This window comes from Columba livia, chromosome 7, assembly GCF_036013475.1.
Source record: "Columba livia isolate bColLiv1 breed racing homer chromosome 7, bColLiv1.pat.W.v2, whole genome shotgun sequence".
In the NCBI taxonomy this organism is placed as follows: Eukaryota; Metazoa; Chordata; class Aves; order Columbiformes; family Columbidae; genus Columba; species Columba livia.
In genome coordinates this window covers 10393436-10418929 of record NC_088608.1, presented here as the reverse complement: position 1 = coordinate 10418929, position 25494 = coordinate 10393436, and the positions used below count along the sequence as shown (strand labels likewise).

The 25494-nt window shown below is 48.0% G+C and overlaps 1 protein-coding gene across 4 annotated transcripts in view; it reads right to left on the bottom strand.

Annotated features, from left to right (window-relative positions):
• SLC12A8 (solute carrier family 12 member 8) overlaps positions 1 to 25494 on the bottom strand; it is a 67055-nt gene that overhangs the window by 28620 nt on the left and 12941 nt on the right. For all 4 annotated transcript variants that reach the window (XR_010473992.1, XR_010473990.1, XR_010473991.1 and 1 more), the window contains exons 3-6: positions 24765 to 24911; positions 21724 to 21915; positions 17817 to 18048; positions 376 to 489 (exon numbers count right to left, since the gene is read on the bottom strand). Coding sequence is in view for 1 of the 4 variants with exons in the window: in XM_065070483.1 (XP_064926555.1) it covers positions 376 to 489; positions 17817 to 18048; positions 21724 to 21915; positions 24765 to 24911 (685 nt within the window). In the remaining 3 variants the exon portion in view is untranslated. The remainder of the gene's footprint in view (positions 1 to 375; positions 490 to 17816; positions 18049 to 21723; positions 21916 to 24764; positions 24912 to 25494) is intronic.

The following is a 25494-nucleotide window of genomic DNA, read 5'->3' as shown; positions in this document are numbered from 1 at the left end:
ATACGGCTTATCTAGTAAGTTAAAGCTTGAATGGCACTTTTAAGAAGGCTTGATACCTGACAGCATTGGCAAAGATCAGTGCCTGAGCCTTGTCCTGAGTGGGGAGGGATTTACACCACCACATCAACCCATGGAGTTGACCAGCAGTTTCTGACCACAGAGACACAGAAGAGCACATTCAGGTGAACAGAAGTGTGTAAAATTCGAGGTGCTGCAGGAAAGCCTGAACATTTGGGATCGATCATACTGAGTCTGCTACAGTCAAGTACAGCTCTGCTTGCCCCGCCAAGCAGTCCAGAGGAAATCCCCTTGCTTCTGCTTGTCTCCATGATGTGACTGTGGAGGGAAAGACAGGAAGGATAAAAAATACGGTACCTGTGGCAGCTGGGAAAAACACTCCAAAAACAGTGAAGAAGGACTCCCCCTGGCTGTAGTCTGGCAGCGTGTTGTTGAACATTAGCTCTTCAGAGTAGCCGACGAAGCCATGCTCTGTGAAGAGACAAAGGGCAAGAGGAGAACTTCAGAAATCATAGGGACCGCAGGAGACCCTCCAGTCTGGTCCTGGCAACCACCCATCCTCTAAACACGTGTGACAGCAGTGTCTGTTTCCAGGGATGGTTTGAAAGGGTGACTGGCAGGGAAGAGGTCAGTGTGGTTGCAAGTGTGTCGATGCCAGTGCAAGGCATACCTGATGATGGGCACAGCAGTGGAGCCCAGCATGTTGAGCAGCACCACTGGACTGGGAGGCTCTCACCAAGACAAAACACGGATCGTATTGAGTCCTTTCTGCGAGCAAGTGGGATACCTTCCTGTAAAACCTGTCCACAGAGGAAAACTGGCCGCAAGGATCAGCTAATATTTATACATATTTATCCATGTCACTTAAACGCTCTTTCCAAATAGAGCAACCTGATCTAGTTGAAGATGTCCCAGCTCATTGCAGAGGGTTGGACTAGATGACCTTTGAAGGTCCCTTCCAACCTGAAGTGTTCCATGATTCTATGCTTCCCCAAGACAACTGCAATCCTGAGCAAGCCCTGACACTGTACCCCAGTTCCATGTTTCTGCCAGTCAAGCTCCTGCACAGACAAGATCTGAGATGTGCCCATGCTGTGAAGCTTCTACCAACACACCAAATTTATACACTGGTTGCCAATAAGCCCAGAGCCAATGCAGACAGTTTGTTAGAGGGGGTTCTCCCCTACAAGATGGGTTTCCCAGTGGAGAAGGAATCATGTGCTCTAAAACTGCCCACTGCTTTCTGATGCCACATGGTGCACTTACCCTCCTGATGCCACTGCTCTCTCATTGCTGTGTTATCTCTAAACCAGGGCTAAACACAGGGCTGAGCATCACAACCAGCCACCCCCATCCCAAATCTCCTGCAGATGTTTCTCCTGGTGCAACAAGGAGCAAATGCCGAGAGCCTGGGCTGTACCCTGCTCCCCACACCAACTCCTGCCAAGTCTTGCCAAGATCACACACACACAAGTTTTATTTCCCAAACAAAAAGTTTTACAGGAGATGGGAGAGAGGGAAGAGCAATGGGTAAGATATCGACATCATGCAACTGGTTTACTGGGTATGTAATGGAGGATCCTGCTCCCTCAGTTCATGCTGGAAGAAAAGGTCAAATTATTCCATAAACTTGGATTTGTCAGGAATAGTTGAGCCCAACAGCTGACATGCTGGCAGAGCATTAATTAGGAAAGGTTTTGGATGCTTATAGGTAGCAAAGATAACTCATGAAAGCAGGATAAGGAATTAACAATGCATGTACAGAATTAATAATTCAATTTTCAACAGGCAACTTTGCTTGTTAATGTAGTATCTTAATCTGTGGAAACTTCTCCCTGTCAGTAATCCAAATCCTCGTGCCAGCTGGAGGTGGGAGGTGAGCAAAGTCGGTTCCTTTTTTCCTCCAGCCACTACAATCTATTTCCACAAGACATGTGGCTGCAATAACTTGCATTTTCTCATTAGCAGGCAGGATGTTGTTTATGGCTGCACAGGGTGACGGCGAGAAATTAAAAGAAAAAAAAAAATCCATCAAAGCTGTCCCATGCCTCAAAGACAACATTAATGATGTTTGGACAATAGATTAAACCGGAAAATTAAATCAGAGCTCCAAACGCAAGACATACCCATTTAAAGTCTCAGAATATAACTAACCACAGACCTTTGAAGCTGCCACAGAAAAATCCTATAGATAATCAAAAGTTTCCTACTACATCTGCATTCATTGTGTTGCCCGAACATGGATGGAAACACACTGATAGAAAAGGTCTCCTGCTGCTGGGCTTTTTAGAACTGCCAGCGATCTCCACTAGGAACAAGTCCCAGGCGAGATTTAAAGGGAACAAGCTCAGCACTGCATACTGACCTCAGGACCCCACGATGTCCGCAGAAGGTGCGGCTTCTGGAGAAATAGAAGGGGGGGTTTGTGTAGGCTGTATGTTTGCACAAGACCAGAGCTGAGCTCCTTCAACTGGAATTCGTGCCCACCACGGCACAGGGCTGGCTGCAAAGCTCCCACCAAACTGCTTGGGGAAAATGTTGGTCCCTAGCCAAGGGGTTTTTCACCAAGATTGTGTTCCTCATAGAAATGTTAAGTAAAACAAAAGGAGTGGGTAAACTATTCCTCTCACCCTGAGGAGATCTGCAGACCTTCTCTAACCTGTGCTTTGCAGCAGCAGAATCAAATATATCTGCCACTCTTGGCAAAATTTTGCCCCACTGATTCTTAAAATTGTCTGTGAAGTGGACTCTAGCATCTTTTGATGGTTTACTCTCATATTTTCCTGGTTTTATCATTTAAGTTTCCCCTGCTGTCCAGCCAAATCACCCTGTTTGAAGCTCACGATGCGATTTCTTTCCTGATCCACAAGCTATTTGCATTTTTAATAGCATTCTTTCACCTACTGGAAACAGTCCCCATTCTGCACTGCTACAGTCAACCATTTCTGCTGTCTGTAAAATTTCACATTTGCCTTAATCAAACCACAAATCATCCTTTTCACACAACTTCCCCAGCTTGTGCTTATGGAAGTCTGACCCTCTCACCCAGGCTGCTGTGAGCCCTTTCCAGCTGGGGGCCATCTGCAAATTGAATCTACGTGTTCTTCTTTCCATAATCCAAGCAGTTAAGGAAAATACCAAATAATACCAAACCAAAACCAGACGCTTGCAGAACCTCACCAGGCACAGCATCCTGCTTTGAGAGTGAACCATCTCCAAACAGGATCTTCCAAACAAGTTTTGCGCTATATAATCCAACCATGACCTGATCCAGGCACTTCGGGTGCCTTATGTTGCCTTTCTCATACAAAAGAACGAGTATACAACCAGACTACGTTTTCCGTGGTATTGTTTTGGCCATACCATGGCCAAAGAGAGACCATGAAACCCATGAGTCCAACATCTGACCCGCACCTGTGTGCATCTGGCGCCTATTAATATGAAGAAGCCAAACAATCCCTTGTGCTCCACCCATTCGTCTGCTGTTCCCTTTCCCACTTTATTCCCCAAAGTGTAAATCCTGGGTGGAAGAGACAAAGCCCAAAACCATGGTAGATGTCACTGGAACCACACAAAAAAGACAGATGTGGATTTGTTGAAAGTGCCACAGGATGCACCTACAACTCTCTCCCACTTCTGCTTCCTTTCCTCACAGCTCTGGCGGGCAAGAGGAAGCCCGGCCATTCCACATTTCCCCTTTGTACAGGACCAGGAGCTTTCTTCTCTAATTAAACAAAAGTTCATCCAAATGTTACTCGTCACTGCAACCTCATCTCTCAGTCAATCACCCTGTCATGAAGCAAATCTCATGTCCCTTTTGACAGGTTTTACTACCAGGATTCGCAATATCCATCAAATTAAGCAAACTACCAGCACGCGACCGCGGGGCTGAGAACAACTCGCTGTGAGCATCTCCTGGCCGCCCTCGCGCCTGCCACCGGAGCGAGTCATCTGCGACCTTTCCGCTGTCGTATTAATGGGACTAATCGTGGCTGACAGGGCAATTGGACTGAAAATCATCCAAAACAAAACAGGAATCGGCAACTGAGACCAATCGGTTAAACCAACAGAGCACTCAGTCGGTTGTTCAGAGAGTCAATTATCCACATCCCATTGAAAGGGCACTTCAAAAGGACGAGCTTCGGAAGGAGGAGGGAAGGAAACGCAATAGGGTCTATATTTGGCTCTCTGATCTCCAAACAAGGCAAGATCATTTTATCAATTATTTTTTTTGTGTGTTAGAGGATCTTTTCCTCCAGTTTACTGCTGGGTACATGAGACCTAAGCCAGATTCCTCCCTCCTCACTCATTACAAAATGTTTGTTTGACAAATTTTGCTCTCAATTAATTTATGCAACCTCACAGCTTCTAAATCCTGCCTTTAATGATCCTGCTCTCGGTTGGCTTGCAGAGAGCTGGAGCTGAAGTGCTATAAACAATCTTCCCAGTGTCATGCTAGAAGGAAAATAATCTGGTTCCTTCTCTGTGCCGTGTCAGCCTTATGGGAAATGCACAATAAAGAGTGGTAACAATTTATTTTCATCATTAGATACTCAATAAGGAGCAGGCAAATAATGGTTTTCTCAAGTGGCTGAGCTGAAGTAAATAAATAACAGGGAAAAAATTGACGTAGAGCAACACTTGAATTATTCCTGTGTTTTTGTGGTTTTTTTTTTTTTTTTTACAAATTCAGTCCTTCCAGTTGCCCTTGCTAAAATGATGTAATAAACAATAAAAACCACCTAGCAAGTTTCAAATGGAAGAGTTTTCAGGATGAGCATCCTCCATTCACAAGCGCAGGGGGACCACAGCGGGCTGCACATCAGCCTGGTGCAGGAGGAAGAGGAGGACGAAGATGGCCAGGATTCTCTTGTCCCACTGGCCACCACAGATGCATGGGAGGAGGCACCAGCCCTGGCCGCCACCACTGCATCCCCCCTCCACCTCAACTGGTTTCCATATTTGAGCTTTTCTTGCACTTTATCCCACCTCTCATCCCACGGAAGAGGATGAAAGAAGCCAAGGTTGTTTTCAGCACTTGGGACCCACCTTAGCAAGGTGACCCCTCCGTGAAGCCCAGGGTTTCGGAGCGGGACTTGAGGTGTTTGGAGAAGGGGGCGTGAGGTGAAGCCGTGGTTATGTGGGGTCAGGCCATTATACAACGGCACAGAGGATGACGGTGCTGCCAAGTTCCAGGCAACCTGGAGTTCATTACAGATTAGTCAAGTCTTGGCCAAATTCAATAACCCTGTTCGCAAGCTTAAGGTTAAGTAAACCCTGGCATCGAGGCAGGGGCTAAATAATGCAAAAATGGAAAACCACCTTAAGAAACAGCTCCCAGAAGACAGTCACGTATTGCACTCTGCTTGTGATTAGAGATTTTAATTACGAAGGTGGATGCTGAAGTCTTGAATTGGTGAGATTTTTTTTTCTTTTCCTAAATAAGCAAGCCCACACGTTCCTGCCTGGAAGGTACTTGCTGAGATTTGCTTTCAGAGGAACAGCTGGAAGTGTTTGTCTTGCAGCACATTTCCCAGGTCTGACCCCAGTGTTTTCAGGATCCTGTGCGATGTAAGACACGGAGAGCCAAAGAGTAATTACATATCCTTGGCATAATTATCTCCCCTCTCTCTCTTTGCCATTTCTTCTTCCATTTCTAAACCCTCTGGCATAAGCTCCAAAATCCAGTCATTCCCCTTGGACAACAGTTCAAGTGCACACCCAGAGCGAGGTTCTGGTGCAGGTGTTGGAGATACACAGGCAGATCAGTATGAAGAAAACAGGAATGGTCACAGCCTGGTCCCACAACTGCATCCTCACCTGAACGCACACCTCTGAAGTAAGATAACGTTTCACTCCTCACAAGCCACATGCTTGCATTTTCCTCCTCCAAACTCTTAGCCGAGGGCAAGGTACAAGCCCAGGAATTCTGAGCTGTTAACTCAGTCAAGCCCTGTCAGGTTGGTAACTCTCAGAAGTTATGGTCTATCAAACGACAGCTGGGGGGAGGGGGGGTAAACCAAATTAATTTCTACCCAGATTGAAGTACTCTACAGCACATAAGGAGTGAAATTCTCCCACGAAAAGCCCAATACTACTTCTTCCCCTGCCTGCAGAAGTTTATCCATGGATGGTATGGTGGTCACCAAACTCACCAAAACATACTTACTACCCATCGCCTACCACACAAGAAAAGCATCTTCACTTGCCAAGGCAAAGTCAGGCATGCCTGGCTTTAATGAAGCAATATTTTTATGCCAAACCACCATCAGCAATAGGTTTTTCAGCATTTTGGTGTGCGATTGCAGAAACACAGGACTAACCCTCCACATAGAGACTATGGATGTGACAGATGGGTGCAAAGCCATGAATGTCATCCAAACCCTATGATTTTCTTAACTTCATTTTCCCCCCCATGCTATGCAAACACTGAAATGTAATTTGAGGCAACAAGCAGCACAGGATCCTCTGACACAACAGCTCTGAAGGATGCTCTGCACTGACATAGCCATGCTCCAAATGGTGCTGGACTTCCCCAGCAAAGGGGGTACTCAGACAGGATGTACAAAGACATGGGTCCAGCTGACTGCAATCGCAGCCCAGCAACGTCACGTAGAACACCCAAGGAAGGTCACTGAAAATGATGCACCTCTCCAGCAGTCTGGCATCACCAAAGAGGTATGAAAAGGGCACTGGGGTCAAGAATAATGCTTGTATCGCTTTTCCCAACACAACAAAAAAATCAAAGTGGTGCAGTCGCAAACCCCATCCCTGTGCATCCCTCTGTGCACACACTTGGCTTCCTGTGTTTGGGCTTGTTTAACACCGACATCAACAATCATAAAAGCATTTCCAATGCTGTTGCAAGGCCAAGGTGCTTCTGCAGCCCTGCCTTTGCAACCACCCAGCACCAGCTCCCGAGGTCCTCCCAATATTTCTTCCCAGGCCAGTCCCACACAACCACCTCTGCCCACAGGCGCTGCCTGACAGCTTGAGACAGGGCAGGCAGAGATGTGTGAGAAAACATGGAAAGGTTGGGAAGGAAAACAGTGAGAGGAAAGCAGCACTGGAGGTCGATGGACATTATGGTGGGTTTTCTGTGCTACCAGTCCACTGCTCAACTTGCTGTGGGCTGAGTCTGGGCCTGTGAGACGCATGAACAGATTCTCACCAGAAAGTCCCAGTCCTCTAAGAGACAAGGAACTGATGAGTCATGAAAGCAAAGTGCAGTAAGAGGCAGAGCTGTGCTGGCAGGTACAGAGAATAAACACAACCTTCGCTGAACTTGTACAGGTATACAAAACTGTTTTAACATCTTCCAGGACATCTCCTGCTTCGCCTTGGGATAGACAAGCTCTGTCTGGAAGGCTGGGAAGAAACAGAAGGAGAAGAGCTGCAGGGGAGCAGAGCTGGAGGAGGATGGGACAGACCAAGCAGATTGATTTTTCTGTCTCCTGGACTCATCCACCCAGGGAACTGCATTCACCAAACCCAGGTTGCCCTTTTCTGCAGCCTCAGTGCCACGCGTGTGCCATGTGAGTCATCATGGATCGGCAAACAGCACATCTGCTCTGTGCCCGACTTGCGGGCAGCAGCACAGCTCTGTAGCTGGAGATGGGGCATGTGCAGCCCAGCTCAGATGGAGAAAAGCAGACACACAACTTCTGAGACCTGTCCCTGAAGATTCACCCTCCATAGGTCACAAATGATGGGTTCATCTGTGTTCTCAGGGTCACATCTTACCTGCTGGCAGCTCCCACAGCCTCAGTATTTCTGCTGTGGGAGTCTTAAACTAGGCGAAGGAAAAAATAGAGAGGAATTTTTGTGTGGAATACAGTCAGGTCAGTGATTATGCAGTGATAAAAACACAGCTACTATTCAGCGAACACAAAGGCACATGGCCACGCTGACAGATCAGGGCAGAAAGACTGCAGAGCATCTGCTTGAGCTGCTGGGACACTGAGAGATGGGGGATGCGGGAGCTCCCAGGTCCTGCTCTACCCCACCCCAACCCATGCAGCTGCTGGCAGCCCTAAGCACAAAGTCCTGGGAAGAAGAGGAGGTAAGAACAGGAAGGGACCAAATTCCCTCTGTAATTTCATCCTGAAATCCCAGATAAACACATTTACTATCAAAAGAGCTCAGAGCAATTGCAGACCCCGAGCCACAGGCAGCAGGAGTGATTGCTGCCTCCTCACATGGTAGGAGGGTGTCAGCTTAAAATTAAGCCCTGGGTGCCATAGGCCACATCTCCCCACCGCAAGCAGCATCTTTAAAAACACCAAACTGAAGTTGAGCAGCAGCAAGAGGGGTGGGGACAGGAGCCCGTTGCTGCTTTTCCAGCGGTGGTGCAAGAATAACCGCCTATTCTATCGCTAGCACCAGGAGATGGTTTCATACATTGGGACAAACAACATGCTTACGTTTCAAATTCGTCAGAGCTGCAAGTAGCAAAAACCAGATAGCTTTTAGTGAAAAAACAATTTGGCAAGACGGCAGCAGGGGGGAGGAGGATCAGAGCAATTTCAAAGAAAGAAGGAAAGGAGTTCCCTTGCCCAAGACTTTCTCTGCACCCATAATAAGCCCAGCAAACCCAAAATGAGAGATTATGTAAAGTCTGTAATTGAAGGAGTGAAAGCCACAGTTAAAACAATCTAAAAAGGCCAAGCCCTGAGAAAGGCAACTTGAATCCCTTATCTTTCGATGGAAAAGAATGTGCTCCCTGAGATTAATGACGTGTTTACCCGAAAGGAAATCGCCGCCCTTCTGAAGCAGCAAGTGTTTGTTCCTCCCAACCCCTGTTTTCTGCTCCAGAGCTGATCTCCCAAACCTCCTGTTTAAAGTCAACACACAATACGGCTTCCTGCTGCTGACGGGCTCCGAGGGATCCCACCATTAACCCTCTCCCGAAAAACACCCTCCACCGCACCTGTCCGTCCCGGCTACCACCAGCAGGGACGAAAACGGGGTGTTTAGATCACACTTGGAGCACCAGCACGGAGACATGCATCACGCCGATGGCTGCCAGCAACCTTGCTGCAGGGCGATGAACTACCCCCATGCATGAATATTTCTCAGCTGAGCAGACAAATCAGCAAGCGTGGAGACTGACAGCACTGTTGAGGGGAAGCAATCGCTGGCTATTTTCCCATCTCGCTCTTCTCCCAAGTCTCCGGACATAGCAGGCGACCTCTTCTCGAGCTGCTGGGGGTGTCAGCAGCACGTCCTGCAGCCTGGTGCTCTCGGAAAGAGGTTTAACACCAACCAGCGTGATGGTCTGCAGTGTTACAGGAGGCATGGAGGAGCAAGGGATTCGTGCTCTGAAAATCCTTGAGCGAGCAAGAAAACCTGCAGCAGAAGTGCTGGGGGGTGATCTGTTTGAAGAAACCTGAAAAAATTGCTCAGGGACCATCAGTCCTTTGTATATGTGACAAACCCAAGAATCCACATCCTCCCCCTCTGCCCAGCTCATCAGGCTTGGGGACGCTGAGAGGGGGACTCAAGCCTCAGGAGTGGTGACAGTCAGGAAATGCACTCACACCCCACACCAATCTCCTCACGGTCCAAAGACCTCGGAGCATCCCGACCATCAGGTCGCAAGCATCCTCCTCCTCCTAAAGCCAACTGACCTGCACTAAGGGGTTCTGGCCAACAGTTAAAAATAGGGCACATGGCAGAATATACAAAGGGAGATGCTTAAATTGGACTCCAAAATTCACAGTTAGCTAATGGGGCAAATTTCATTTGCAGGATGCTGTCACCCCTCTCAGATCATGAAGCAACCTATGCTCCCCCAAGCCCTCCCCAGCCACATCACATCTGCGGGACTCGACTGGGTGGGAGTAAACACTAAATTCTGCCCAATTCCCCATGTGCCTGCTCTATCTCCACCTTGGCTTCCCAAGAGGGTGGAAAAGTGGAAAACCACCGGAGTACACAAGAGCACACACAGGCAGCTCCCCATTGCAAAAGCACAGCACCTCAGTACTGCTTAAATAAAAGCAAACTCAGAAACGTGCCTGTGGGACTAGCTAGCAGAGCTATTTGGCACTTGTTCTGTCTCTGCAGGTTGGTGAGGTTTAATTACTTTTTGCAAAAAAAAAAAAACAACAAAAAATGTATATTTTCTGCAAGTGGAAAATCTGAAATTTTGGTTAGGAGAAAAAAGGAAGATATTTTAACATGCGTATTTCACCTCTATAAAGTCCACTCATGTTTTATATTATTTAATGCTAAGCACCAGACCTGCCATAATATATAAAATCCTTCCATTACTATTTTATTTTTTGATGTGGTATCCACTACCTGGCTTGTTCAGTGCTATTCAAACCAGCCAGCGGAAATGGTTTTATTCATTACAAAGAGAACAAGAAGTAAAACATTCCTTTCTTCATCTTTTTTCTAGGAAAATAGTTTGCAGCAAAGGGATATTATTATTAATTATGGAGTGGTATTTCTTGGAAGTCCTGCCCAGAGTCCCTGGTTGTGGGAGGTTCTGCAGAACTTCTCTGACGAAAATCCCCAGCTCTGAGAAATCAGAATTTAGGCTGAGTCAAGGCACAACAATTGGAGGAAAATGAACAGCATTTGAGTGGCAGTGACAATGACACACATCCTTTGGGCCCACTGGAGTGACCTCCTTTCTAACTCAGAGATACTCCATGTACTCCTTGGGACACATCCCAATCCACGTCCACCAAATCCCCATCTTTCAAAAGAAAGCAGTTAACCAAAATTATCCACCAGACGCTGCCATGGTCTACAGAGTCTTCTGCCATACTCATCACTGGATCATCCCATTATTCCAGGTTATGGATGTATTATCCAGATGACAATATTTTTTTCAAATTAAAACTACTCCATTCAGTGATTTTTTTGATTCTGTGTCCAAAATGATAGTTTGATTATTTTTCAGGAGGTTTTCATTATGTTCTATACCACACACAGCTACAGCTTTGACTTTAGAATGCAAATCAAATTGGAAATCAAACAGTGTTTGATTTTGGAAAGGTTAAGCAAAGTGTTGTCACCTAAAATAATTTTGGTTTTGGTTTTGTTTGTTTGAAACTATTAATTTAATTCAGTTTAAATCAGATAATACATTTTCCCTACCAAAATAACATTTTTCAATGAATGTATTTCCCCTTTGAGTAGAACAGAAAACCAGCAAGAATCACCAGACCATCACCCAGGCCATTGAAGGTATAACCAGGCTAAAATCTCTTACCTACAGCCAAAAAAGGCCCAAAATTGTTAACACAAGCCAGCAGAGAAGATGATGCACAGCAGATAAGGACCTATGCCCCACGCAAAGTTTTCTCTTTAGCCTAGGGGAGGAATGCAAACTAGAAACAAAGCGGCTGCAGAAAGAATCTAATATCTAGAAATCATCTTCATAAATTAAGTACCTGAATAAAGAAAGCTGATTGAGAGCACAGCTGAAGTGTGACTGGAGTTAAACACCAGGGGAATGAAAAAAAAGAGGATTTAAAATATCTCCACCATTTAAAAGCAATTATGTAGTGGCACCAAAAAAAAAAAAAAAGGAAAAAAAAAATCAATGCAATTAAATAAAGCTGTCCAGTTTAAACAAAGCAACGGGGAGAGATGGAGAGATTATGGGATGACATATATCTTCCTTGAGCCAGTCAGTTTTATTAGGTCTCTAGCATTAAACAAGCCGCTGCTGAATGGGAGGGTTTTATGGGGGGAGCGGGTGGGGAAAGCCCCTAGGAAGGCAGTGCCTAGCCAGGGATAGAGCCAGACAAGGTATTCCAGGATTTATTTACAAGCTCTAGGAAGACAAGCTTAGCATTGCCTTGCAGGGCAACAGTGAAGAAATTACAGGTTAAACCAACCGCATACAAAATCTCGTACATAAATCAGGAGCAGTATTATCTAATAAGCAAATTTAAACCTGCAACAGCTTCAGCAAACCCTCTCCTGCTCCAGGGATGGATCCAGCCCAGCCCAGCCCTGGTGGCACCGTGCAGCAGCATGTTTTAGGGTGTCAAATGAGACCAGGACCCTCCTCCTCCTCAGCAGCATGTGGCAGGGGGCAGCTCGTTCCCCAGCTCCACGTGGCCACTTGGACAGTGCAGCCTGGAGAACAGGAGACTGAAGGGGAGCATACAAGGTTTTCCAAGCAAGGTGCTTTAACACAGAAAGGAAGGACATCGGCTAGTCTCCAAGTCCTAGAGAGACCCAAAGCCAACCCAACGGTTTTGGCTGCAGGAATGAGGGGTTAGCCTGAGATAGTTGTGACCAGTGCAGAGCCCCCAGGTATGCAGCAGAGGATCTATCACTGGAAATTTTGAAGAGCAGGTTACACGCAGACGGCATCCCCAGCACAGCCCAGTGGGTGCAGGAGGGCAGGACCCTGAGCCTTCCTCCCCTCCTCCTCACCCACCTCCTGGGAGATGCCTCAGGGTGGCGGCCTCAGCAAAGCGGGGCACAGAGATGCAGCCCCAGCCCCCAGTGAGCTGCAGCTGTACCAACACCCTGAGCATCCATCAGCAAGCAGGACCACAGCTCCTCAACAAAGCCTGACCGCTGGGTGTCCTCCAGCAAGGAAACACTGTGAAAACCTACCTACAAAGAGTAGAACTATCACAGCAGAATTACATCTCAACCTGATTTTTTTTTTTTTCTAAATAAACTGCTTTAAATACGTACTTCAGAGAGCCTGGACAGAGTGGTGTAGCTTTCCTCTCACTATCTAAATAAGGCCCCTAACAATGTTATCACTTTTCAAAACACATCTGTCCCACAGCTCCTAGCCCAGACAATTGGCAGGTAACCAGTTAATAAATGTCTTCGCCAGACTGTTGAATAGGCTGGCCCAGGCTCAAGAGTGATGTCAGGGCCATTCAATGTGCTATAATTGGAAAAACCTGGGGAAAGCAATTCCGTGTTTTTTAATAAATAAAGAGCATATTAGCAGCCTCCTGCTTTTATTCACCATGGTGTCTACCTTGTTCAGTAGCAAAGTGGGATTTTTTTTTTCTGCTGCCTCTCACTCAATGATTTTTAGGTGGAATTCGATGCCAGTTTCCAGATGTGTCTCAGGCCAGGAAGTCAGCAATCAGCCTGGATAAAGCCTCTGGGATTAGCTGCAGATCATCTTCTGACACACACATCCTTCCTGCACCCTCTCTTATGAAATTGGAGCACACCCCTCGTGCCCAAAAATAAAACAAAACAACCCAGAGCCAAACAAAAGCCCCCAATTACAATGCTTTGATCACTTTCATATCAAATATGTGAGTATATATTTAATTAATTCAACACATCAGAGCCCCTGAGGCACCCCTGAGGGATCTTTACAATACCAGAGTGTTTATATACATAAATCACTTTAACAATTTTGCAGGTTCCCTGTCTGCTGGAACAACCCCTGGCAAAGATCATCTCCCACAGCTCCTCACCAGTGGTACCCACAGGAGAGCATCAGCTCCCCAGCTCAGCCACAGAACACCCGAGGGGGATGAATCCTCCAAAGAACTCGCCCTCGGAGGGAAAAGTGGAGAGGATGAGGAGGAGAGGATGAGGAGGAGAGGATGAGGAGGAGAGGATGAGGAGGAGAGGATGAGAGGATGAGGAGGAGAGGATGAGGAGGAGAGGATGAGGAGGAGAGGATGAGGAGGAGAGGATGAGGAGGAGAGGATGAGGAGGAGAGGATGAGGAGGAGAGGATGAGGAGGAGAGGATGAGGAGGAGAGGATGAGGAGGAGAGGATGAGGAGGAGAGGATGAGGAGGAGAGGATGAGGAGGAGAGGATGAGGAGGAGAGGATGATAAATGAGTTTTCTGGGCTCTGCGTGAGCAACTTTGGAAAGCTAAAACCCAAGTGAGTGACATGAAGGATGTGGTTTGCGTGGAAAATAATCCCAAGCAGAAGCACTGTGACAGCAAGATGCCTTTCAAACCTCTTCGCATCCCTGAGAAAGGAACTACTGGGTTTCCCAGCCAGGAGGAGAAGGGCTCAGCCCCACATAGCCAGGCTCCATGCTTGCCCCAGCCACACAGTACCATGTGCTGCAGGACTGGCGAGTCCCAGGCCAACCGGACCCAATTATTGAAATTAATGAATTCCCAACAGATTTATTTATTTTCCCCAGGAATTTAAGAAGCTGCTGTCAGGCCCGTTCTGCGTGTTGCAATTCTTTTCATCTCCCCAACAAAGCACAACCAAATTAACACCAGCCCTCCCCAAATAACCCTCAACCCGATCCGCTCCCACAGCCGCTTGGCTTCAACGGGGCACCTGAGAGCCACTGCCAAAACAGGAAAGCAGGCGCCTAATTGAGAGGGAGTATTTGGGAGTCACCCTACACAAAAATTAGCAGAGATATGCTAGAAAAATAAAAGAGTGGGCATTAACAGCGGGCTTATCTTCTTTTTCCGTGACTCTAATGTTCAGGACGTGAAAAGGCCAAAAAGTTTCACATACCATTCTGAGGAGCTGGTCACGGAGAGGAGCATCCTCTCCTTCACGTTCACTGCTCCTCCCAAAATGACTCAGGCTGATTTTGAGGTATGGACCTCTAGATTTAAAACACAAATGTACGCAAGCCACAAAACCCCTGCACTGCTACTGTGCAAACCTGTAGCAAGTGCTGGGTCTTGGTTAGGGACTGAGAAGTCGAGTGCTGCCCAATTTCAATTTACCTGTGTTAAGTTTGGTAAAAAAAGTAAGCTGGGCCTAAGGAGAAAGAGAATACAGATGTTTTCCATCCCCAGGAAAGAGCACATGTTTCTGCAGATGGGACTGAATTTTAAGGCTAGTGGCCAGAGACAGCTCAATGAGGCTGGATTTCAGACGGCATAGGGAGCCCCTCTCCTCAATACCCAGCCCTGGCCAAGATCCCAGCTTGGGACTGTGACCCGTTCCCAGGGGAAGCGTCAGCCAGAGTCAAGGGGAGGATTTAGGATTAACTCCAAAAAACTCAGCCAGTCCCACCCCACCCTGCGGGAAGGAGCAAAAGCCCTCAGGGCCAGGCAGAGGGATGCTGCAGCCTGGCAGGGAGCAGGCAGGTCTGCCTGCGGTCTCAGCAGCATCTGGACAAACAACCCAGAGCATCCCCTGTTTGTTGGAGCTGCTCAGCTCCTCCAGCCCCAGCTCCAGGCTGCAAGAGCCTGGATGGCTCTCAGAGCAGGAGCAACCCATGGCAATTGGGAGGAAAAAATAAAAATAAAAGGAGCAAAAGCAGCGGGGAGCCCTGCTGAGAAGCCCCCTTTTGTGTAAACACGCTCCATCCTCAGGCTAAAAATAAAGGCAAACCACAGGAAGGGAGTGAGTGCTTGGACAATATCCGATGTGGTGTGTGCCTGGGTGTGCGCTGAGGGAACGGGGAGAAGAGCTGGGGACTCCACCCAGCCCAACCGCACAAAGGCAGCCATTTCAGGCCTTCAAGATGGACAGGCATTCCTGGAGATTATTTCAATCCAAAAAACTGCTGCTTGGCAGATGTGCAGTCCTTTGGTATGTGTGCAGCACTTGGAATTGCAAAGTGATGGAAAAGGCTGCCATGGCAGGAGTGAGAATGGCAGGGTGACCACACAAGGCCCATTTTACAGGTTCAGAGACCAAGACCTGAGTCTGTGAACTGAAATGCCATAAACCTGTCATTAAACAAGGATACAACTAGACGTCAGCTGAAATCTTTCCAGCTCATAGGTCCATCCTCAAAAATTACCTCTCCCTGCATGCTGCCCTTTGCATTTCAGTCACGGCTGCATCCAAAGAACCAAACCCAAAACAACCGCAGGCAGGTGAAGGCTGCCGAGAGGTGACCACTTGACTGTTCACTCAAAAGGGTCCCAAATGCTACCCCAGGTGCTGGGCTCAGATGCACTGCACCCCACCGTTGCCATCAGCCGCCTCCCGAGGATGGAGTTTCACCCACACCTGCACATCCCGCCCGCAGCCTCCTCGCAGAAGGGATGCTTTCCTGATGGGTGCAATTGTGCCCAAGAGACGAGCATCTATCCACGCCGTGCAGAAAGCACGCAAGACAGAGTGAGGAGGCTTCTTGAAGCCCAGCTCTCACGGTTGGTGCTGACACACCACTCAGAGGCCTTCTGGGGAAGTGCAGGACTTGTGAGGAACCAAGCACTCAGCCTGGCTCGGAACAGTTTTCTCACACAGAGGCTGTCTGTAAAAGCAGAGAAACCCGCAGGTCTCCCCAGCCAGTCTCATGGCCATAGGTCCCACTGTACGGGCAGCACTGCTCTGGGATAGTGGCGTTTGGAGCTTGGATCTCGCCACCATCAGCCCGACGTTCTTCCATACACTGAAAATCCTCTCTTTAGCCAGCCACAGCTAAACTGCAGCATCTGCAATGCTCAACAGCCTCATTTCCCTTCCTTTCTCTATTTTCAGTGAGAAGAAAATGACATAGTGCTCAGTAGTGGAGGAAATCAAAGACAACTACATTGACCTCAACTTGGGCTTGCTTCCTGCTGACGTTTGTATTCCTCTAATTCTCTCCTCCTGATCCCATGTTTACTTTCCTACCATCAGGTCTTACCCTGAGTATTCATCTTCTCTCTACTATTAGAAAGGTCTCTAGGTCCACATTAAAATTCTCCTCTGAGCACAACCAAAACACTACCTCCCCCCCCGCCCCATTTCCTTTAGAAAACAACTTCCTATGAAATGCAGCTGTTTGGAGCAGGTCAGTTGCTTTCTCTGCAGGACACATCACAGGGACCACAACCGTCCTCGCTTCGTTCTCATTTGCAAGTGTCTGCTGGGAATTTTACCAGCTTTCCTTTGGGGCATTTCTTACTTGTTAAGTATAAAATGCAAATGCCTTTCCACAAGGCTCTCTGAGAGGGGAGAAGTTGCTGGGGCAGCAGCTCCTGCGCCCACCCCGGTGTCCCTGCACACCGTCCCAGCAGCATAAAACCCCAGCAGTGTGAAAGGCAGCCACTCCATGGGCACTGTGAACTCCTATGAGATTCACCTCTCGCTGCCCCACTCGGCAGCTGAATCCTGACTGTAAATCAAAAGTCAAGATCTTTCCTTTAAACCCACTTTAACAGGCCCCTTGCAACCCCCGAAGCTGCTGCTGGACACAGGGGAAGCCAAGAAAAAGGTGACACCTTCTGTTTACTCAGCTAATTACACTTCGTTATTGCTGAAACTGGCCGGTGCGGCCCGCATGGACCCCATCCACAACTCCCCACGTCTTGAGATGTGTTTCCCTGCAAACACCTCTCATGGATGAGGATGGAGGAAGGGGAAAAGGGGCTCAAGGTGCAAGCAGGGCTGCAGGTGGGAGCCCCAAACCTCTGGATGCCCAAGCCGGAGCAGCTGCTGTAGGCTGAAGTCAGGCTGGGGAAGCAAATCCAGCAGTGTGCAGCTGGGGACACAGCCCACCATTGCCAGTGTCTGAGTGAGCCCAAGGGTCTCTGACAAGAACAGCTCCTTAATCCACAGTCACAATTCTTCCCTTTTTTGGACACGACGCTCAGAGTTAGACAGCAGAAGGCTACAAAGAGCAATTGCTAATGCAGCCACTCTCTGTTACTAGAAAACCTCCGAGTTTATACAAGTATAGCAAGTGCACACCCTGAGACCTGTTCCTGTGGTTAAACCTAAATTAATACGGCATTTTAAGTCATGCTCTGGAAATTCTTATTCCTTGCAAAGTTGCCTCTAAAATCTCAGTATAAAAGGACAGGGGACATGTCTGGGAGCACTGAACTCCACCTCTGCCCAAATGTGTAACTTCACAAATACACTGAAGGAGAAAGCCCTGGAGGATGAACACCTCCTGACCCCCAGTTTTACCTGGATCAAGATGTGTAAAGGACCCGATGACGAAGTCAAGTGTCGAGACAGCCAGGAGGAAGAGCAGCAGGAGCTGGAGCCTGATGATCCACTTCACCCCAGCCAGGTTGATCCCCAGCAGGCCCAGCAGGACAGCCAGGGAGATCCCACGCACCGCCCAGATGTTGCTGAGGCTCAGGACATCTGCGATGGACTCCGCGAATCCAGTGATGTACATGGCACCTGCAACGCACTGAAGGACAGAGCTGTGTGAGAACAAGAAATCCCCATCCACAGCCTCCATGCAGGGCTGGGGGGCCTCTGTTCAGACAGACAGATGTTTGCTGTCACAATACAGTCTTTAATGTCACTCTGGTCTACAGGGACTGAAACTTATTGCTGTAAGACAGCATGCTGCCAGGGCAGCACACCTACCGCCCAGGCTAACAGAGAAGGCCGGGCATTAGCCCAGTAACTTTCCACTGGCTTTAAAATTAACCCTCTATTAATGCTACAGGAGAAACCACACTGGCTTCTACAAGGGATAAAAGGATGAGTCAACCTCTAGGTTTCTTCCCTTCTTCTGTTTCTCTGTTCAACACCTCCCTGAAGAACAGCAGTTTACTTCCCCCTTCACTGCCTCCCAGGGGTTATTTTTAACTCAGTGTTTAGTTTGGATGTAAAGTCTGAGGTTTCACCAGCTCCCCGTCTTGCTGCTGGAACAGAGCCTGCACTTTTGAGGAGTGCACATTGTGCAAGCCATGCCTCCCGCACTGCCGGGACAGCTGTCTGTTTGTCTTGCTGCAGAGCAGGACACACGCTGTGCCCTAGGTGGCTGAGAGTCTGCAGGACAGGACATCTGCAACATAGGTTCAGGCCTCAAACCCCACTGCAGGGCAATCCTAAATACCAGAACATTTCCCTCCAGAGGTTCCCACCAGCTGACATCTCAACAACAACCTTCTCCAGTGCACAGCATCCCTGGCAAAACAGGTCTGGGCACATGGTTGCACACTGACATGGGTGGTGTGACCTCGGGTCCTGCCACCCCACTGTCCCCGTGCACAGACAAGGGATGTGCAGCACAGCTCCCACACGATGGGAAGGGAGAAAACCTCCACCAAAGCCAGCAAGACTCAGAGCAGCCCCCTCCCTCGCTGCAGAACTCTCTTGGACTGACCCAGCACTGCTCCACTGAGAGTGTTCAGGGCGACCTGACCCATAACCAGGAGCTGTGGGTTCAAGTGTGGTTTTCAGCAAGCAAGGTGTGTGGGACTCACCTATTCAGACTAGGACACATACAACTTGAAGATCCTGGAGAAGGATTCACCTCGAGAGACAGACACTTAGCACAGATTGGGTGAACTAAAATGCTGAAAGTCTCTCCTTTTTCTCACTGGTAGCCCCACTATGAACATCTCCACCAGAGAAGCCTCAGACTCTGCAAGGAAGTCCCCAGGTAAGTAGAAGTATTCTTGTTTACTTGTGTTCAGCACGGCCTACACCACCACTGAGTGGACCATGCATGTCCTACATAGGTGTTCTCTCTGGAAAATGGGTTCCTTCTGAGCTGGCAGAGGACAACACCCCACACCAGCACAGCTCCTCTTGGGGCATCCACAAAAGCTGCACTTCTGACCTGAAGCCAAAAAAAACCCAAACAGAATCCAACTCTGATAAATGCATTAAAACCAGGTGCAGTTCTTGCCTCTCACATGAGGAAAAGCCCTGTGGACAGACAGCAGTATCACCTAACCCCACCTGACCCATGTCAGCTTTTGAAAAAATTTGCTTAACTAAATAAGCTTTCTTTCCTTTCATGCCAAGGACAGCAATGTGCAAGGACACTCTGAAGGGAGCAGAGCAGAGCGAGACACTGACACAGTCTCAGCACCTCAAGCCATGTTGAAGCCTTTCCTCTGATGAACCATGAGCACCAGCAGAACAGAGGAGCTGGGTGCCCACAAACCCCTCACTGCTCTGCACAGAGCCATGGACAAGTAGCACTGCAACCCGAACTACCAGTCTTGAAACGAGAACTGAGTTCTAGGCTGAAATTTGAAGAAATCAGTCCCTTACAAGGCTTTGTAATTGCTGGGTGAGGAACATAATCAATTTTCAACACACAGACAACTGCTTCCACTGTCTTCATTTTTCAGATTTCAGGGCTGGACGCTGGAGAAACTCTGCTTGCACAGATAGGTCTTACTGCAAACCACTATAGGAAAGAAGACTGCGGAGAAAGGCACCAAACCCCAGCCTCGTGGTTAGAGCTGCAGTGACCGAACACGTCAGTCTCATAAGACCTGGTAGATGTGTGCTGGATGGTTTAAGACAATCTGATTAAGCCTCTTGTATGGAACATCCCAGGAGGACAGCAAAGCCCAGCTGGGTCTCAGCTCACCTTGATGCAGCACAGAAAATTTTTACAGTGAGTGTGGTAAAACAACTGGCCCAGGTTGCCCAGAGAGGTTGTTGATGCCTCATCCCTGGAAACAAATACTTAAGGCCAGGCTGAACAGAGCTCTGAGCAACCTGATCTAATTGAAGATGTCCCTGCTCATGGCAGGGGGTTGGACCAGATGACCTTTGAAGGTCCCTTTCAACCCAAACTATTCTATGACTCTATGATCTCTGCAGCAGCCCCAGGGCACTGAGTCACCTCGCATCTCCCAAGGCATCAGCAGCATATGGCCAGTCATGTCCCACTCACCCCAGTCAGACCAGGCAATAGGGAATACCCCCATTGCTGGCCAGACTCACTTCATGAGGAAGGTTACAGTGCCCCATGAGCATCTCTAGCAGAGGAGCAGCCTGCAGCTGGTGCAAAGCACGTCAGGCAGAAAGCACGGCCAAAGAGAAGGGAAAGGCATCAACTTTCGGGAGCAGACAAAGTGATCCTGAACAAGCTGCCAGCTCCCACCCCACAGCCCCCTGCACACAGGGGCTGCGGCAGCCATGGCTTTTACAGCCCCCAGGACGGGCTGCAGCCTGATTGCTTTCCCAGCCAGGGTCTGCTCGGAGAGCCAGAGTGGAAAATATGACAGGAAGGATTCTCATGTGTGGCCCATTTCCATATCTTGGCTTGTAACTGCGTTCAGTTTGTGTTTTATGGACACTTGTTTTTAATCTGGAGTGAAAGGACAAGAGGGGGTTATTTTTGGTTTGGGGCTTTTTAAGGGTTTTTGGAGATTGCTGCAAGCCAGTCAGTTAAAAACAAACCTCAATATAAATGCTTCTCTGCTCACCACATTTTATACTGTTCATAATATCTTTATAGGGGGAGGGGGTTAAGTTACTGTGGGTTTAAGAGATTACTTTCCATTCTTTATATTTAGTACTTGTGTATTTCAGTGCTCCACCACCACGACGGCTCCTTTCAGAAAACCCAGAACTGTGACTTTTGGATCTCCAGAAGTCACTCAGCTGTGGCCCTCACCGCTGCCCAGCTCTCCTCCCACACCAGCTCCACTCCTGTGGCTCCTGCAGAGAAGCAGCCAAGGCTTGCCTGGTTCTGAGGGCACCAGGAACACGCCAAGACCAACCTGCCAGCCCACAGCCGCCCGCTGGGCTTTAGGTGGCCACCCTGGCCTCTCCCCCTTTGCTTTAAATCAAATCTCTCACCAGCAAGGACATGTCCTGGCACTGGGGGTAATTTGGGATGGGAGGGCAGCTCCTGCATGTTCAAACACCCAGTTCCTCCACCACTGTGACCCATGCCAGGTGGTGTATTGCCCTGCACAGGCTTGCTTGTGGGGAGCAGAGCGGGGCTGAATGGTCCCTGTGCTGCTCTCTCTTGCTGGAGCATTACTGGGATTGTACTTGTGCCAGGAAAGCACAAGATTAATACCATCATTGCAAAGTTTCTAAATTTTCTTTAAGTAACTTTTTGTTGTTGTTGTTTTGGGTTGTTTTTTTTTTTTGTTACCTGGCCAAAAATATAAAGGAGGCCAATGGTCCCCCCTACTTGACCTCCAAGGACAGTAGAAATCATAGAGTAGACTCCTCCATTTCCGATGCTGCACTTCTCACACATCCCAATTCCAGATAAGACTGTCACCAGGGCAACCAGGATGACAAAGGACACCAGAAACATGCCCATTACAATGCCCGTGTTTCCCTGGAATGAAAAAAAAAGAGAACACCCATAAGTAAAGTTCAACTCACACCATGAAGATTAGTCAAGAAAAATAAAGGACCTATCTGCTCCTAGTCACATCAATGAAACTGGAGTCACCACAGATCAAAATAAAAACCACACACCCCTACTTACCTAATTAATGTAACCCATTGCCAGATTTACAGATCAAATTAACACCCCTCTGAAGAAGATCTGACTCATCCTGGGGCTGGACAGACCTTTGCATGATCAGGTTCTGCTCTGCCACCAGGCTCTTGCATGAATCACTCATTTTGTCCTCTGGTTCAAAAAGAAGGAGGTCAAACAATGATTCAGCCACCATGGGCAGGGGATCACCACCTATTTGCACGTTTTAGAACAACATGCTTTAAAAAAAAAAGCCACCGTCATAACGAAAAATAGTTTCAAAATAGAACCTTTGGGAGTTGCAACAACTGATTTATTAACAGCATCAAGCTTGCATTTTAATTTTTCAGAACATTTATCTTTAAAAGCTCTGATACTCCCACACAACGAGACCCCAAAGAACAAAAGCCCAAAAGCAACATGGTGTGGAAGATTAATAACAGTCTCACAAACCAGGACATGCTGGCCCTTCTCTGCAGGACATAAGCCAAGGGGCAGGTGGCTCTTGCTCTCCTGGTCTGCAGGAAAGCTTTGGCCAGAGGATTCACCCCACTGAACAAACAACCATCCTGCTCGGAGTGGAGGGAGCAGCTATTGCACGAGCCATGGTCCCACTGTGGGGTGAGGAGCAAAAGCCTCTGAACAAACCCAGCAGCAGGTCCCTGGTTGGCAAAAATCACCCCTATTTTGGGGGTTCAGTTTGCCATTTGGGTCAGATTTTCAGAAAGAGAAGTTGCTTAGTACCTCCAAAAGCATCCAAGCATTTCTTCCGAGCTTGGGACCTCCCAACCCTCTTGCACATGGCTGTGATTTATTTTCCAGGGTCAAAAGTTTTCCCTTGTGCTCCAGCCCACCTTCCCCTGCTGACAAATCGCTCAGCCCCGTGAACAGCAATTCCAACTGCTCGATCAGAAATCTCCTCCAGTGCCCAGTGCTTCGCTAGCATCTGGCTTCCCTTCCCCTGCCTTTACTCATATTGCAGCCCATCTCCACGTCCCTCCTTTCCAACCTTGCTCCCGCAATGCTCATTTCTGAGGTCATGCAAGCCTTGATGGGGTTTGCTTATCACGAGCACTAAAAGGCTGCTTCTCAGATTTGGGGTTGGTTGAAATCCCAGATTTTTAATTTTTCTTGGTGAAAAAACAGAAACATATCCAGGATGTTGCTGTCGTCATAAAATCCTATTTTGGTTCAGCATCCCGCTGCCTTTGACAGGGGCTTTAGCTGGTCAGTAGGGAATGGAGCCAAGGATTGCTAAAAATGCAGCTGCTGGCTGGGTCAGCACCGCAGCCCACTAGAACCTCATACTCCTGTTTTAAAAGGACAATTGTTCTTTTTCTTCAACAACTTACACTTAGGTTAAAAGGGTTAATAAATACGACATGCTTCAGTTAAAAAAAAATACCACACATAGGCAAACATACACATAGCCTTGGGCTTTTCCAGGATCTGCTGGTGGCATTAGGCTATGGCAGCAGCAAGTCCATGGGCAATACAATTGTTCCCACAGAAGTAAGGGTTAACACAAAGACCATGGTGGAAGGCTGGACCCACAGCAACACCAGCCAGCAGAGAAAGTGAGAAGAAAAAGCCCCGTTAAACACCAATGCCTATTTATGCATGCGTGCTGGAAGGGGTTAGTGCAGCGTTACAATAGTTGTTGGACATTTCGGCAAGATTTGGGTCTCCTGGAATTGCAAAGCTTTACCAGCCCCAGCTCTGGAAATTTATAGCAAAAGCCTGACTCTGCAAACGTCTGGAGATGTGACCGTCCTCTGCCAGGGGAGCTCCCTGCCAATCCCGACTTCTCCTCCCTTCCCTTTCATGCTGCTTCCAGCTGTTTTTCTTTTATTTACTGGCTTTATTTTTATTTGCATTCGCTCCAGCAGTAACTTGCTTTCAAAGGAGATGTGGAGAAAATAAGATCAAGAGGAAAAGGGAGCTAGGAAAATCATCCCAACTTCTCCACCACGATGGCCACAGCTCCCCTCAAAGCCTCCAGCAAAGACATTCTCAATACAGAATGCAAGTGTTTGCCTGCTCCTTTTTGGAAGATGTCCACCATGCCTGTGACATGAACTTATGCCTCTGACATGAACTCTGCCCAAAGCTCAAATTCCAGTCATCTCCGGAGGATCTTTCCTTCTTCTAAGGGGAAGTTTTAAGGGATAATACAACATTTTGCATCCGGAAGGACACAGAGACACTCTTCCAGGCTCTGACCCTCAGTGAGATGCTGTTCTGGATCCATAAGCTGGCATCCCTCTGATAGCAATGACAATTTACCCTCACTAAGGATTGTCATTCAAGACATCAGGGACTCCAACACTGATGTGTTCAGAAGAAATCCACTTCAGTGACATTGCAAAGATGGCAGAGTAGCTCTGACTACAGCAATATACTACCTGAAAAGTAGTTTTTTCATCTCAACAATATGACACAAGAGTGTCCCTGTTCACTGTCAAGGTTGGCTGTGTTTTTCTTTCTCTCTCCTAAAGCTAAAATAGGAAACCACTTACAAAGACCACTTTAGCTTTCCATTCTAGGGGAACTTTTTGAAATACTAAAAAACACCTTAGGACATAAGCAATGCATAAAGTGAGCGGCACAGAACACAAAACACCTGGGTTGCGATAGAGGTACAAAGTAAGGAGGTGAGGAGGAAAATGCTTATTAACACGTTCAACCAAGTCAGCACTCACCACAAGCCATCCCGTCCTCAGGAAAAGAACCACTCCAAAAATGTTGATCATGCAGGAGGTGAAGACACCATCCCATGTTCCAAACAGCACTGGCTCCCACACAAAGAGCTGGATCTTCCACCAGGGCTTGGTCTGCGTTTGAGATACCTAGAGGAAAACAAAGCCTTGGGTTTTACTTCTTGCGCTTTACAGGCAGGCTGCTGAAGAGGTGGAACAGCCAGGCACCAGCAGCGGGATGGCCGCCATGAGCTGCTAAGACATCAGTTTGCTGCAAATTATCTCCAAGATGAAGGGGCAGTAGAGCTGCTGGGATCCCTGGGCCCTGGAAGAGATGGTTCCCAGCAATATCCTATTTATATTCTTGTAGCAGAACCAGCAAATTAACCCCATTGATGATCACAGAATCACAGAATGTTAGTGACTGGAAGGGACCTTGAAAGATCATCTAGTCCAATTCCCTGCCAGAGCAGGAACACCTAGATGAGGTTGAATGAATCAAAGACACCATTCAGGGGGGTACTTCACAAAGCCTGCAGCTGTATGTTGTGCTTTTCCTTCTGTCCCTGCCAAGCACCCCACCAAGACAGGCAGGGTCCTCAGTGCACTGGAAAAGTCTCTTAGGTGAGATGACAAACCAGGCTGAACAGACTGGGACTAACAGAGTAGGTTAAGATGGCCTGGCCACCACACACAGCCATCTCCCACAGATGTGGGGTTCAGGACATTACGC